Source organism: Hippocampus guttulatus, chromosome 6, assembly GCF_054856545.1.
Source record: "Hippocampus guttulatus isolate MCC_2025c chromosome 6, RoL_Hgut_1.0, whole genome shotgun sequence".
NCBI lineage: Eukaryota > Metazoa > Chordata > Actinopteri > Syngnathiformes > Syngnathidae > Hippocampus > Hippocampus guttulatus.
The window spans coordinates 7,262,328-7,277,996 of NC_141266.1; the positions used below are offsets into that span (position 1 = coordinate 7,262,328).

The following is a 15,669-nucleotide window of genomic DNA, read 5'->3' on the forward strand; positions in this document are numbered from 1 at the left end:
TTTTAGTCGTTTCAGAGAGCTAATTACAAAGTACTACAAAGAGGTGCCTTGCTTGAATTCAATCAACATAAACAACCCAAATTAAAGTCTGCGCTCAAGACTTGGATCCATGGTCAACACTGATGGACAAACTATCAATAACACAACCCTATTCACATAAATTGCCAGTGGCTTGGATCACTGTAATTACGATGGCAGGATTTGATCCAAAGACAAGAGTTGTTTGCAGTGTGCCCTCTAATTTGCAACAGGTTCTAACATGCTGACGTTTCACTGGGTCGCTGGTCATTTATGGATTGACCATAGATTAAAATCTTGAACATACTGGAACCCCCCCCCCCCCTCCCCCTTTCCATAAAACTTAGTAACACCCCTGGTTACTGTTATACAAAAAAACAGTTACATCATTATATATACAGGTATATATATATATATACAGTATTTTTTTTAAGCTCATAATTTCCACAATTAGACAATAAAATGACAACCTAATATTTCAGGAATACTACTGGGAGCAAGGATATATGGATGGAAGGAGCACTTTTTACAGTTCATCTTTATGAGAAAATAGTCACATTTACACTAAAGACGTCGGCAATACTCGCCGTCCCACAATCACATCAGTTTGGACGAGTGGATTCAAATTCGTTTCAAACAGTGCTGTCTATTATTCCTATGTTCGAAAGAAAGCACATTTTCATGATACCTTGACCCGATGACGTTTTCCACAAAAGTTCAGGAAATGTGGTGATAAAGGTTAGGAGGTATGAGGCGACACTGAGTGAGGGTAGTTACGAAGCGTGACCAAGAACCTTGCAATATTGCTATAAACTCACCAGTAGCAGAATCCAGATGGATTCAGTGGTGAAGGGTGTGCACTTCAGGACCCCACCATTTGTTTGGCCTCGGGGTGCATTGGTATTGTTGGTTGAAGGATTACGTGGATAGGTTTTGGTGGTCTTGGCATTCTGTGGTTTAGTAGGCTGACTGGGCTTTTTTGCATCTTGTGATTTCTGAGGGAAGACCTTTGTGTTCTTGGGAGGTATGACGTGAAATCATCACCCAATGCAATCCCAACCACCATGACTCGAGTCTCGTCCTCATTTGTGCCCATCAGGGAGTGCTGAGTCAGAAGTTGTGGCCAACATAGCCACTCAGTGTTTATTTCCTGGGTGTCCTTAGGTCCTGGGTGGCACAGTACTCACGTACACATGCACGTGCCTTTTTGTTACCGGTACTCTCAGTTCTTGGTTGTCTTCTCCGTGTGTATGTCACTTGGTTTATCAGTGTTTGAAAAGAAAACATATTGGGCTGCCCACACACCAATAAAGAAATGACGCTGCTGTTTCTGTTTCAAGATTTAAAATGTAATCAAATGAGGGGCTGTAGAGTGGATACATTTTTGATAGCTCATCAGTCAATTACAGAAGTGACACGTAAAAGAAAATAACCATTAGCCTTCTCAATTAATCAAGGTGCTGTGCATTCGAGAGGAATTCTGAGTAGATGAAGATAATTCATGTATGACAGGCAGGAGTCGCAAACGATGATATCTTCAACCTTTTACAGCAAATTTTAATTTTAAAGTTCAGTTTAAATTTCAAGGGCCTCAAGACATCACAAATCTCCATTCGTTCAGGAATCATCTTCATCTTTTTGTTTCCTCATTTAAGTACACACGTTTGAGCTTAAATAAGAGTATGTAAAACCTGCTTGCTGTTTGGTATAACAACATTTGAAGAATTTCATCTGTGCTCTATGTTACACATAAAGGACATTTGACAATAAAGTTGTACTTGATACTTGATACTTGATTTGTGCATGCATGCTGCATTTCAATGCATTTCACTTCAGTTGAATTCAATGTGAGCTACCAAGCAGAGCAACTGTGATTACTGTGTACAATGTTGTGACATTGAATACGAATTGAATTGAATTGAATACAACTTTATTGTCAAATGTGCCAGCACAGATGACATTTCTTCCCTCTCAATGACAACATAAAATAAGAGGAGCCGCTGCGGGTGTCCGCGCCGCCATCAAAAGAAAAGTTAACAAAAAATGACAAAATAATACAAGACAACACATGATACACAGACAATTGTGCAATCTTAACCATTTTCCTGCATACACTTTGTTGTCTGAAGCAGTTATGGATGAAAGAGGAGCGAATCAAAGTGTCCTTTTCACCAGTGGATCAAAGACATGCCGCAATGTGCACACGTCTGCTACAAGCTAAGCTTGAAAGCAACAAGAAGCTGTAGCATCCATTAACGAAAAAGAGAGATTGGCTCTCGTCTCCTGTCCCATGTAAATCCGCTTCAATTCCAAGTCGCGACTCCCAGATCCACATACGCATCGGCGCTCTGCGCTGACGCTCCTTTCTTCTCATCGTCGGCTCCTCAATTCATGCATCCATCCAGCTGCAGACTGTCCATCAGCACCGACCTTTTCGCTGAACAAGCGGGGCTGTGAAAATTCAGATTCAGATGCTGCCTATTTCAGGCGCAAGACACAAGCGCACCGGGGATGTCCAGCAATGACAGTCAAATGGCGCCGACATTCCTCCCAATCAAAAAATCAGTGCTGGTACGCGTGTGCTGCCGAGAAGGCACAACCACCAAGCACAGATTCTTCTTCTTTGACGAATGTCGTGGCTAAAAATGCTGAAGACAGTCCATGTTTTTTTTTTTTTTTTGCATGTCCACATTTAGATTGCGCTTTGTGCTAGACTTCCACTGGACACGAATATGGAGCCCTTAGTGTCACACTGTATAGTCTCATTCACAGTAGCACAATATGCAATCCTTTGGTACGGCACTGAATGAAAATAAGCCGTTGTCAATCGACGTGACCCTTCCCATGTTAAGACGGTGGTTATTTTAATGATCTTTTATCTTCGTATTTAAAGGGCATGGCATTCTCCCTGGAGGAACGTCTGCAGCTGGGAATCCACGGCCTTTTCCCTCCTTGCTTCATTACTCAAGACGTCCAGCTGCTAAGAGTCCTTAAGAACTATGAAATGAAGAAAGATGACCTGGATAGGTGAGACACAAACACAGCCTGAATACTCCCCAGTGGGTAGCCTCACGCGTGTTCTGCTTTCTTATCTTGTTTCTGCAATTTTGATAGATTTCCCAGAGGATTGTACAGACTCTGCATGTAATTTATATCTGGGTAGTTTCCTATTTAACATCACATATTTCATTAAAAGCACTCAGTCCCCACTCCTAAAAAAAAAAAAAAAAAATCTTTACACTCCCTTTTCCTCCCACAAGTGTTTTTCTAAACCCTTCAACCATAACATTCAATGTCAGTTCTATTTTGATGCTTCATTCCTAAGCAGTGTGTACATACATACGTAGGAGTTGGTTGTTCCCATACCAGGCACAAAGTTGAACTCCAGCCTAGTTTGCTGTTTTTGAATTGAGAGCCAAGCGCTTGATATTATCTACTTGCGAATTTGCCTTCTTTGCCAGGCCCCTGTGCCTTCGTCAACCATTCCATCATCAGTCATTTTCAACGCCACGGATGAGTGATTTTCTTGTGAGACGGACTTAAATAGATTTTTACTGTGCTCTTCCATTCGCACCATAACAACATCATAGCATCAACATCTTGAATGGCTTATTCGATTTTTATTTTGATTCCCATGCTCTATCAGTGTCACTTGCAATCTGTCTGTGGACTCCATCATTCCAGCGTTCCATCCTTAAAATTTGCTCCCACGGATTAATGGATGTGATTTTGCTGCCATTCCTTAATCCTTCCCTGCACCCTATAACCTGATAACATGATACACTGTCCACTGTAGTAGCCGCTATCCCTGAAAGGGTTAATCCTGTTTCAGTCTGCTTGGCAACGCTTCCATCTATTTCATCAATTCCATCAATACTCACTGATTGACATTAAATCGCTGGGCAACATCTTGAGTTTTGATGACAAGTCATCACAACAGCACTGCAGCCATAAATTCATGTCTCTCCATCCAAAATGTTGGCATAGGACTCAAATGGCGACAGTCGTCAAGCGGGAGTCATAATCGGAGACTCTGCCAATCGAGATCCTGCAGAACAAAAAGGTCATTCTGCTTCTCATCGGACTGAGAAATCAATAACAAACTAAAAATAAATGTGCGGGCCAGAGACTTGGTCACTCATGCTAAAAAGTAAAGTAATATACTTTTTGTCTGCCTGTGAGGTTCCAGGATAAAACGAGAGAGGTTACTGCTTAATGTAGTTAAAATTCATTATGTTTTATTATGCCACAGTGCAAGACTTCAAACAAAGTCCGATTTTTACTCAAATGTGACTTTTCTTGGCTGTAGGAGCAATTAAAGCCAAATGTATTCTGCATTTTCAAGATTGGATTTGGGCCATTTTAACATGTGGCCCATAAGCTAATATGTTTCGATATTTCACAATGAGACCTCAGCTTGAACTGTCAGAGTGGAATTCATGCAAACGTTTCATCTTCAGTATTTGTTACAAATCCACACATGATGCAAACACTGCTTTCTCCTACTTTTCCATGAACATATTCAGAGGCCAAATACTGAAAAAAAAATCTATTGAGTTGTGCTCTCAGTCAGTCACACTTAAAAATCTACCATTAAAAAAAAAACTCAAATATGTTTGGTTATTTCTTGTTTTATTTTGTAGCTTTACAGTGAGATTTCAATTGCTGCTTCACAGTAGGAGTGTGGAGCAGTATAGAATAGTTGGTCTGTCTACAGTGTGTCCCACCTCACGCCAAATTCACCTGGGAGAGGCTTCAGCTCAACCTTGACAGATCAGGATAAGCGACGGGGGTTCTTGTGTATGCGGCTAGTGTGGCCTTTTTTTATTTTTTTTCATGTCTTTCATTTCCTAGTGGACTGATGATCCTGTATGAATGACAGTGAAGTTCAGTTTCTTGGACCTTGTGTTTGGGAGCCCATGCACCTTCCGCATAGTGTAATACAGGATTCACACAGGATTTCAGCCGATTTCCTTTACAACTGTGTAAGAATGTTTTTTTGTTTGTTTGTTCTAATTCGTGGACAACATTCAGTAATTGATAAATAAAAATAAACGACATATGGTCGAACATGGAAAAAAAAAACCCACGTGATTTATATAATATGCATGGCAAAAACTAATATGGTTTTCCAAAATGAAAAAGTTTCCCAAGATCAGCCATCATCATGAGGCAATTGTGCAGCTGTTGCTGCAGCAGAACATAAAGCAGAGAGGGTGTGGGATCCTTTCATCCACACAAGAGCCACCTTGTGCTTGAGAACTTATGGAAACGGTTCTGATTAGAAATAACAGTTTTTGGCATGTTTGACCTCATTTGGGTCATTTGCAACTTTTACTTCCCAGTCAAAGAACTCGAACAATAAAGAGCTTGTGCAGCTTTTTCCCAAGGTACAAGTCGCTATTGTACAGCACTGATTCATTTCACTCGGTTTGTTTTTCCCACCTCACGATTTAGTTTTTCTTACTTTCCCACTCGTTTTCTTCTTTTAAATATTCTGTCCCAAACAAATCCTCGCTGCTCCGCCGATTGTGCCTGTTACGTCAACACTTCAATAGTTGGATCCTCCTTTTGTCCATCAGGTATTGGTCCTCTCGAGGTTCAATATTAACATGTGATGGTTTCCACTGTGTTCATCCTTGTCATTCCCAGATACGTGTTCTTGATGGGACTCCAAGACCGCAGCGAGAAGCTCTTCTACCGTGTGATTTTGTCAGACATTGAGAGATTCATGCCCATCATTTACACACCCACCGTTGGCCTCGCTTGCCAGCAATACGGCCTGATATTTAGAAGACCAAGGTGACACACGCATACACGCACAGCAACGACTTTCCCATTGAATGTGGAAAATGACTTAAAACCGCAATGCAACCAAATTACTCAAGGGGCATCGAAACTTGGTGAGAAGGAGTTCGGTAGTTGCTTTTTTTTTCTCAAACTGCTGTGTCAAGAAACTAAAGTGAGTGTTTGTATGCATTCATTTATTTTAAATGCAATCTCTATTTCAACAAGGCAATTGTGAACATATTTTCATTGATATTCACACCAATGTCAACCCACATCTCTAATACGAGTGACAAGAAAAGAAAAAAAGACGGTGCAATAGACCAGACCCGTCTCCACGGGTGGGCCATCTGGGGCTGTGCCCACCGATGAAGTTGCTTGTGGCACCCTACTTGAGGAACAATATCTAAAAAGTACAAGTCTTTATTTTGTAATTAAATATTTACTGTATCACAGTTGGTATGTTGTGTTAAGAAATTCTACTGTTGAGTTGTGTATCACTCATACATTAAAAATATAAAGAATCAATGGTGGGATTATATACACCTGTACTGTATATGGTTGATGGGAATCTAATCTGCAACAGTTTATCATGCCGCAAAGTAGGTCCTGAGCATGCGTTTGCATGTATGTGTGCTAGCAATGCCCCTGCTGATGTCCCTCTCTTGACCCCTTTAACTGCACCCCTACAGCTGGTCATATTTGCTGTGTGGCTGAATGATTTATTGGTACAGTAGGTTAAGGGAACACTCGAAATTGTCCTTAGGTGTGATTATGAGAGTGAAAGGTTGTTTGTCTACTGTACGTGTGCCAATGCGATTGGCTGGCAACCAGTTCAGAGTGTCCCCTGCCTACTGCTCGAAGACAGCAGCACACCGGCGACCCTTGTGAGGATAAGCGGGTTAGAAATTGAATGAATGGACGGAAAATCTTAAAAATATAGCATAGCTCATTTCATATTGGAACTTTGGCACTAGCACTTTGATGTCTATCAAGCACTATTGCTCCTATAGCCTTTTGCTTTGCATGTAGCCCGCCTCGACCACCACGTTGGTTAGATTGGCAGATAACTACCTCATCCACTCAGGCTCAGTGCTTAAGAGGTATGCCGGATAATCATCAGAAGTGCCAGAGCTGCTTGTGTGAGGATAACAATTTTGTGTAAGGATACGGAAAGTTCCAATTGTTACCAGCTGGGGTTTGTGAGGCTCAGACGTAGAAGAAAGCTACACTCCAGCAGGTTGGAAGAAAGCTCATGGTGAGCTTTTACGATTTCCAAAAGTGCTTCACTTTCACGTTCGAGGTAACGGCCAGACACCAAACCGCACCGGCCTATGTTGCTTTTCCGTTACGACATGCGCAGGGCGGGATCAACTGTACTGTGCAAGACTTCACTGCACAGTGCGCACACCCATTTGAGATTCTGCCATAATATTTCGAGAATTAGTGAGTCTCAGCCCATTGCATGATGTGGAAGGGTCGCACATCGGAACCCATCAAATGCACAGATGCTTTCACACAGACAAAAAATCAATTTCCGTGTTCAGGAGAGATGGAGACAGGCGCCCACCAAGACATATAAATGCAGTATATACAGTACACATATTGAGTTTTTCAACAGTACTTACCCATATTCACAACTTGATATGTACAAATGGATGAAGTCATCAAGCTTGCGGTGAAAATTTTCACGTTTGCCACTAGCTGGGTCCGTTCAGTTCACTTCATTCAGGTCACTTTACAGTAGATAGGCAAAATAGCAGCAGGTAATCCCTACTCGTGGTGCTGTGTCACCACTCTAAAGAGAGTGCTTCAGCGTAACAAGTATTTTTGTAAGCATTTGGAATGACAATGCACTATTAATGTAAAAATAAACAGCTTTAGGATGGTGTCAATAATTTGCAGAGATTTGCTATTCGTAGTCAACTTCTGTCCCTACACCCTGTGAAAAGTCACCCGGAAGAGACATTTGCTACTTCCATCCATCCATTCTTTGTTCAATGTAAAATGTCTTTCTGTTAAAAATATTCCCCTGTGGCCATTTAATTAGTATGCCTAAAAGCCAACATGGGAGCATGCAAGCAGATCTACTAAGACTACAGTTAGTCATGATAGGACCCATATTTGGAAGTTGCGGTCAGATTTTTTAGCAAACATTTTGTTGGAAGGGGCAGATTAAAGCAAACTGCAGCAAACTGCTGAAATCAGTTCAGAGTTCACCTTGAAGAGAATGACAGCACAGATCCCATCTCTTTCTCAGTTACTGCTTTCTGTTACGTGGGTTCATAGGGGTTATCAAGTGTCACTGTGTAAGAGAAAACTCATTTCAACTTCTAGCAACTGTGCTGGTCTAGCTTCCTTCCTCAAGGTTGGGTCTGGGACTGCACTGTCTTTCTTGTCCCCATCTCTGAATGGTATTCATTTAGTTTAAGTTGAACTTTGTGATTTTATTCCCTAAATACTGATAGTACGGTAGAATAACCATCCTGCTCTATTGAGATGTGAATTCACTCGGACGGAATGTTGACGGATGAACTCTCCATTGTAATTTCATAGGATGCTGCGACTACTATCCCGCCACTGTAAACAAATGTACGCAGGGATAAGTCAGGTGATGTACGGAGCTCCAAAAGTTTCTGGCAATGCAGTCCGCTCGCAGCAAATCTGGTGTATATTCACCCCTGTGAACAAACATACGCGGGACAGCGGGGGCGTGTTTCTGTTGGCAGCGAAAAGGCTCTCATGTCAGTGATGGAATGAGAAGGTCCGTCGGTACTGATCCGGTTCGTGACGAGTCCAGTGTCGGACCAAAACCCACTTCCGTCAGTGCTTAGTCTGTCAGTTCTTCAAGGTTTCCCGTCATTCGTCAGGAAAACAAATGTCCGCCTTTGACGGTTTCCTTTGCAGTGTTAAGTTATATAGGTGTGTTTGCATGCATGTTTTCTAGTTCAGGGGTGTCAAACTCATTTCACATTGTGGGCCACATACGGCGTCGGTAGATGTCAAGTGGGCCGGACCATTAAAATGATACCATACTCTGCTGTAAAAAAACAAAATAATATGTCTTTCCTTTGTTTTGGTCTTCGGAAGCACAAGAACATTAGGAAAATGTTGAAATGTAATAAACATATCTTTTACAAAACATTTCATGAAGCACCTTAGATTTCCTTAAACAAATATGTAATTTACTTTTATCAATCACATACAGTATATGCATTGCAACTCATCCCACTGATTGTACAAAGGCACAAAACTTTAACAAGTATTAAGGTATTGAAAAATATAGTAATTTAAGATTAAACAAGATTTATAAAGAAAGGAATTTTTAAACCATTTACACATGTGCATATAAAATCTAAATGTAATCCCTGCCTACACCTTACAAACTAAAGGAGAGTGCTATTAAATGTGTAAAGAATAAACTATTCACATGTCCTTGATAGCGTCTGCTGTGTTGGGTCTGTCTCAGTGACAGACTGAGACTGCTGTTGTCTTCGACTCTGATCAAAACAGTGTGTCCCCTAGCGGATACTCCATGAATTGCACCTTATTAAAAATATTCATTCTGTGCCTTTTATGCATTTTTTTCACTTTTAAATGATTCTGCAGGCCTGATCGAACCTCCTTGGGGGCCGGTTCCGGCCCGCTGGCCGTATCTTTGACAACCCTGTTCTAGATGGACCATCATCATTTTTTCCCTCTCCCTACCTAGTGGTTCCCTTTCTGAACTCTGACTGTAAATTTCCCCATTGCGGGACAAATAGGATATCTTAATCTTAATCACAGGTCAGATTAGGTCTCCAATCACTGGAACTCGAGTAAAAAGGCTTTCTGTGTGGAAACTGCAGCCGTTTCTTGTCATGCTTGACTTTACCAGTTAATGTGCTTCATGGAGTCTAAACCCTCCAACATCAGCTCTGTACAGAGGCCAAAGGTCAAGGGCTATTAAGTGTGAAAACACGGTGGTTTCGCTCATCGTTTGATGGAGCAGAGGGCGGAGGGACAAAGACACACATTCACATATCACAAGATTAGCGGACTTTACACGGTGTTTAGTGGGGCACGCTAATCTTTCTTCATCACTTTTTTTTCTTTCTAAAAAGGCATGTTGTGTACTGTATATACAGTAGGTTCACAGCTGACCATCTTCGGCGGTTATTACTGATTGTTTTCCTGTCAGAAAATTGGAGTGAAGCCCATGCCAGCATTTGTCTTGTGAAGTCATTCTAAGGAATACTCAATAAACTGCGAAACCCCTCGAAAGTAAGTTAGTATGTTCAAGGTGCTCCATGAGTTAATGACATGCGCCACTTCGTCTTCTGAAATGGAGATGGATGATCATGGGTTGGATCATTGTTGGAAGTCTGGTAGTGGATGAAGTTTTGGAAGTAAGACTGACTTCATTTGATGTAATAATGTGATCTATTTTAAATCCGTTGGGAGTTCTCAATGCTTACATACTGAATTTACAATCTCAAAATTAATACTTTTGTTCGAGCACCTTTTGCCTAAATTTGGTCTTTCAATCTTATATGAGTCCATTAACATGGCACATGAAATCTCATACCATCCATCCATCCATTATCAGAACCGCTTATCCTTGCAGTACAGTATTGGTTTTGGGTGTTTCAGTGGTGTTCCTTCCATTCTCTTGCTTTTCCTCTGAGATGTTTGGCAACCATGAGACTTTGAAAAAAATTCAGGCATTGCAATCTAGAGGGTGAAAGTTGATTCTGCATTTTTAACGAACTTGTATTTTCTGTCCCTTGCAATGTACAAAAATAATTCCAATGAAGTTGTGATGTTGGGTAAAACAGCAATAAAAACAAAATGATTAGCAATTCCTTTTCGACCCACAGTATATTCACTAGAATACACTACAAGGTCAAGATGTTCAAACAAATGAAACTTTATTTGTTGTTGTTTATCAGATATCCACTCCACTCCACAATCATTCATTGGCCTCTGGGTTTAGTTTGCAAATCATTGATTTCTGTTTTTATAGACGTTTCACACAATGTCCCAACTTCATTGGAATTGGAGTTTCTGTCTAGCCCTTGTTGATACTTGTCATACCTTTAAAGAACATATCTCCATCACACCTAAAAAGAATGAAATAGCCTTTCAAGCATTTTTCCATCTGTTTAAACATATCTTGCTGGCCACGACCACCTGAAATTCAAGTTTTCTGTAAAAATAATTCTAGGTATCCGCAGAGTGTTTGGTCCTGGCTTTTCATGCCCCCTTCCCATCACCTCATTATTCCCGTATGATGTGGTTCACTCCAGCATAGCTGTCAACACAATGCATCCTTTGTAAATACAAACAGTGTCGATGTGAATATTTCAGTGGCCTTTGATTTAGCTGACAGTTTTGAACCCCATTCTAAAAGTTATTGGCAGGGCGAAGACGTTTTTATTGGTGGTTCCAAAAAAAAACACATAAATGAAGGCAAAACCTGGCCTCATCAAGCTGAAACTCATCTAATAACCATCTGGATTCATCAGTGGCTGCGATTTCTTTAGCAGTGCCTTCCTGTCCTGGATTGATCCTTTTCCTGCTGTTTCTTGCCTGCTGAGGAGTTGTGTAAGGCTGGCTGAGAATATGAACTGGAAATTCACACCCCTCGTCTGGACTCCTGAAGTGTTCAATTTCACGCGGCCGTTCATGGTTAATGTCCATCTTTGAAATTCCACAACCTCACACTCAGGTTTCAATTTCCCTTTTTCTTTTTTTTTTTTACATTTTTGCCAAAGTGTTCTTGTAGATGTGATGAAAGACTGATAAGCCTGAGTAAACTGTTCATTACGACCCAAACCCCCCTTGAGTTTCTCCTCTTCATAACCAGGACGATATACAGCCGGGTTGAAGACTGCGGTGGAATTAGTTTGAGGCTTTAACTGGTTCTCAAGAGGAGACTGATTCAAGCAGCGTGTTGTGTGCTGGTGTTCAAAAACCTCAAAAGTGTGGGAAGGGTAGGAGGTGGAAGAAAAGAGTTGCATTGTCTTTGGAGGATTGAACACTGGGAGGAGGATGTGAAAGGAAAGGAAAGTTGTCCGGAAAGAAAATTCCTCACGGTCACATTTCATGTCAAAGTGATGAAAGGACAGTGTTGGGCAGAAGTTAAAAAGTACTCGGTCAAGTTGCTTCTTCTATTTGGAATTCTGCAAAAATGCTGCTTTTGTGTGAAGAAATGATCGTGTTGAGGAAATGTCATGGGCTTAGGAACCACATAATTGTTGTGGCATTATGAACTGGCTCTGCCAGGAACTCCCCCCAGCCACGACTGGAGCTCTTCATTGTTTGGTCATTTGTTTCGGTACTTAGTGGCACACTGTATCCTAAACGTGCCAAAGCGTTGTCTGCAAGGAGTCTCAGTCATTTATTCCAAAGGTTTTTAGACTTGAACATCACGAAACTTACTTTGTCGAGTCTCGCATGCAGACGACAGTCTGGTTTCCCTGATGTATTTCCAAGGTAAATGGTGGGTCAGGGCAAAATGACTTCCTCTCACATTACATGGAAACATTTTGTTTTACATAACAGTTAACTTTCTTCAGCATATACTGCATAAATGTTTTCCATGGAAAACCATTGGAGAATGCTACTTGTTAAAAATAAATAAATAAATAAAAAAGATCATCGCTCAAGTACTTTGCTGCGTCTCCTCTTTGCAGCTCGTGGTCATATACCACATCCGATAATGAAATCTGTTTAATTGTGTGCTTCGTCTGTTCTAGACTTCATGTTGTCATGGAAATCAGGCAGACGTAATTACAAAAGATGGATGTTATACACTTCGATTTGCATATTCATTAAATGGAGTTTTGTTCTCTCTCCCACAGTCCTGGAGCATTTTTTTTTTCTTTTCCATAACCCGTCTTGTTCAAATGCATGGTCATGCTGAGTGGTGGGTTCCTTTCGGCTTAAAACTATTCAGGCGTTGCCACAGTGAATCATCCTCTTTCACCTCTCCCTGTCCTCTGCATTGTATGCAGTCTCCTTTTTAGTCTGCCTCTATCTCTCTTATCTGGCACCTTTATATCCAGCATCCCTTTACCAATATCACTGTGTTAAACTAGCCCTCTGTACAAGTCCAAAGCATCACGATTTCATTTGTGTGTTTTCTGTGCCACTTGATGTAAGCATGGATTATGGAGAAGTTTAATTGCTGTGCTGAGGGCCTTCAAGGTATTGCCTGAGACATATCCATAAAAGTTTTGTTGGTTGAAAATGTTTGACCCTGAGATCAATAGAAAACGCTCCTTGATTGCTGGTATCAATCTTATTAAAATGATACCGATTTTGACAAATTGCGCAACATTCTCAAGGAAACCTTCACATACTTTAATTTTTCTTGTGCACTTTTCAAGGTCTCAAAGCTACTCATGAGAACATTTTACAGAGAAAAAATGTGGTGAGTTTCCTGCTATTCCTCATTGTGGCTAACCTTTACAAAGAGGACTCTGAACTCCTTTAAGGGGATAACTCCGAGTCATTGGTACAAACAGGTACTGTAGATGAAACATGGATTAAAATGAGAAGCCAAGAGGTCCAAGCCTTCATTAAAATGAACCTTGACTCTTTGAGGGATTTACACTTGACACACAATAAATTGTGGTTCACTGTTTCATAACTTGTGAAAAGAAATGTGAGGTGAAGTCTGAGTTCTGACCAGTTTTTAATGACTCTAGGGAAGGACTCTCTCAGTGTGGTGGTTTGTGTGGCCAAAGTTGCTGAGTCTATATATTCGGAACCTAACAACAGGAATCATATAAAATTTCAGTCCAAAGAGGCAGTCAAAACAATTAGTTACAGGTTATGGCACAAAATAAAATGCGGTTTCTTATTGCATTCCAACAATGTTATTTGTGGTCACTTGTATGTGTTTAGATGAAAATAAAATAAAAATACCTGTGCAATGTGTTACTGGAAATGAAATGCTGTTTTCTCTGTGGCCACCGTTTTAACCTTCCAACTGTAATACTAATTCCAGCATCCCAGCAGCTGGTCTGGCAGACAAGTCTCATGTGTTCATTTTGGAGTGGTACTCCAAAAATATTTTGAATATGAGGCCTGCCTCATTGCAGGTCAGGAATCACAAGAAAGGATCACAGGCTTGCATAAATGTTAATAGCTTTTATGTTAATATACACTGCTGGGCTCATCACAAAATGTTGAGAGTCCGTCCATCATTTGTCATCGGCCAGCTCGCCAGTCTGTCATCATCAGTTTGTCAATGATTTCAGGCCGGCCCAGTCCGCCATCGTTATTTTAACCATGTTTCAGTCTTTGCTAAATTACAGTTCATCACCGTTATTTTAGGACCGGCAGTAAAAAAATGAAAAAGTGTTTTCAACGGTAACAGGACACAATTTTCTTAATTTGTAAATAGTTTTGACCACTCTACACAATATACTGTATATAGAAACTATTTTGAACAAAGACCTTCGTTTCTGATGCAGATGATGATTTGCCAATGTGTCAAACCGCCGCAGTATACTGGCAACTATGGCAGAGGAGGACTTACTTAATGTCAAATTTGCCGTAAGTAATGGTGGCTGTTATTGGCAGTCACCAAAAGTACCCAATACCATAAATGTAGGCCATTATCGGCTCGATACCAGTACCTGGTATCAGAACTCACCAATCCCGAGCTGCAACAATTAGCTTCATCAACAATATATCTTGAAGTTGTCTGAACAATGTATTTGAATGTGTCTTCCACAGGGGGATTGAGGTATAATGCTTTTGTCATGGACATGTTGTCATTCAAGGAAAACCTCGATCTCGCTGAGATAATTGATGAACTTAGATCATTTTAACCCTGGAGAACCCAAGAACCCTTTTCTTCTTTGGAAAATGATGAATTATACATCAAATGACTGCTATATGTTCACAGAACACCAAAACACATGTATTTTCCAATATTTAATGCTTTAATCCTAATTTAGGATTAGGGCCAAATTTGACCCTTTGGGATTTAAAGGTAGCATTTGAGTAGCAGAATTTATAGGGGCCAAATTAGACCCCGTGGGTTCTCCAGGGTAAGCAACGCTAGTGGCACATACGCAAATACCGAATCATATCCAGTTTGACACACTGTGGTCTTTGATGACCATACAGTTCCATTTTTAAATTCTTATTCTGCACTGTAAAAAGAAAACTGTATGCAATTATTTGGCTTGGTGGTGGTTTTTAATCTTACCACAATAATTTGCGATTGATAAAAATATTTATTTCTAAGATGCCTCATCCTTAACGATTGACATTCCATTATTTTGTCCATCCATCATCCATTTTCGAATCCGCTTACCCTCACAAGGTGCTGGGGCCTATCCCAATTGTCTTCGGGCAGGAGACAGGGTACACCCTGAATCAGTTGCCAGCCAATCGCAGACATTACATTGTATATTTATTCTTTTTTTTTTTGTAGTCAAACCGCAAATCAGCCATATGCCCATTACAAAAGTGTCAAATTGTGAGGGCATCCCTTGTGCACAGCACTCTTCAGGTCATCCCCACAGAGTTTTAAGTGGATTCAGAGCTGGGCTCTGGCAGGGCTTTCTCCTTCAGTGCTCTGAATGTGTTATTTGGATATATGCGTTGGGTCACTGTTGTGCTGAAAGGTGAAATTCCTCTTACTTTTGGAACAGATCCCTAGGTTTTGAAGCCAATTTTTTGTGGGGTATTTGGATCTGTTCATAATTCCCTCCACCTTAACTAAACAGCTGTTCGTTCCAACAGAAGAAAAGCAGTGTGCTCTTGCCACCATTATGCTTTACTGTGTTGTTTTTGTAACCAACAGACCGTGCTTTAGAAATCCCATTTCACTTAGGGGATATTTGGTGAATTTATTTAATT

General features: G+C 40.7%; 1 protein-coding gene across 2 annotated transcripts in view; it reads left to right on the forward strand.

Moving 5' to 3' along the window:
• The window catches only part of me1 (malic enzyme 1, NADP(+)-dependent, cytosolic), a 69,971-nt gene that overhangs the window by 21,968 nt on the left and 32,334 nt on the right, over nucleotides 1-15,669 (forward strand). For both annotated transcript variants that reach the window (XM_086114524.1, XM_086114526.1), the window contains exons 2-3: nucleotides 2,912-3,045; nucleotides 5,671-5,820. In XM_086114524.1, the coding sequence (XP_085970650.1) occupies nucleotides 2,912-3,045; nucleotides 5,671-5,820 (284 nt within the window). The remainder of the gene's footprint in view (nucleotides 1-2,911; nucleotides 3,046-5,670; nucleotides 5,821-15,669) is intronic.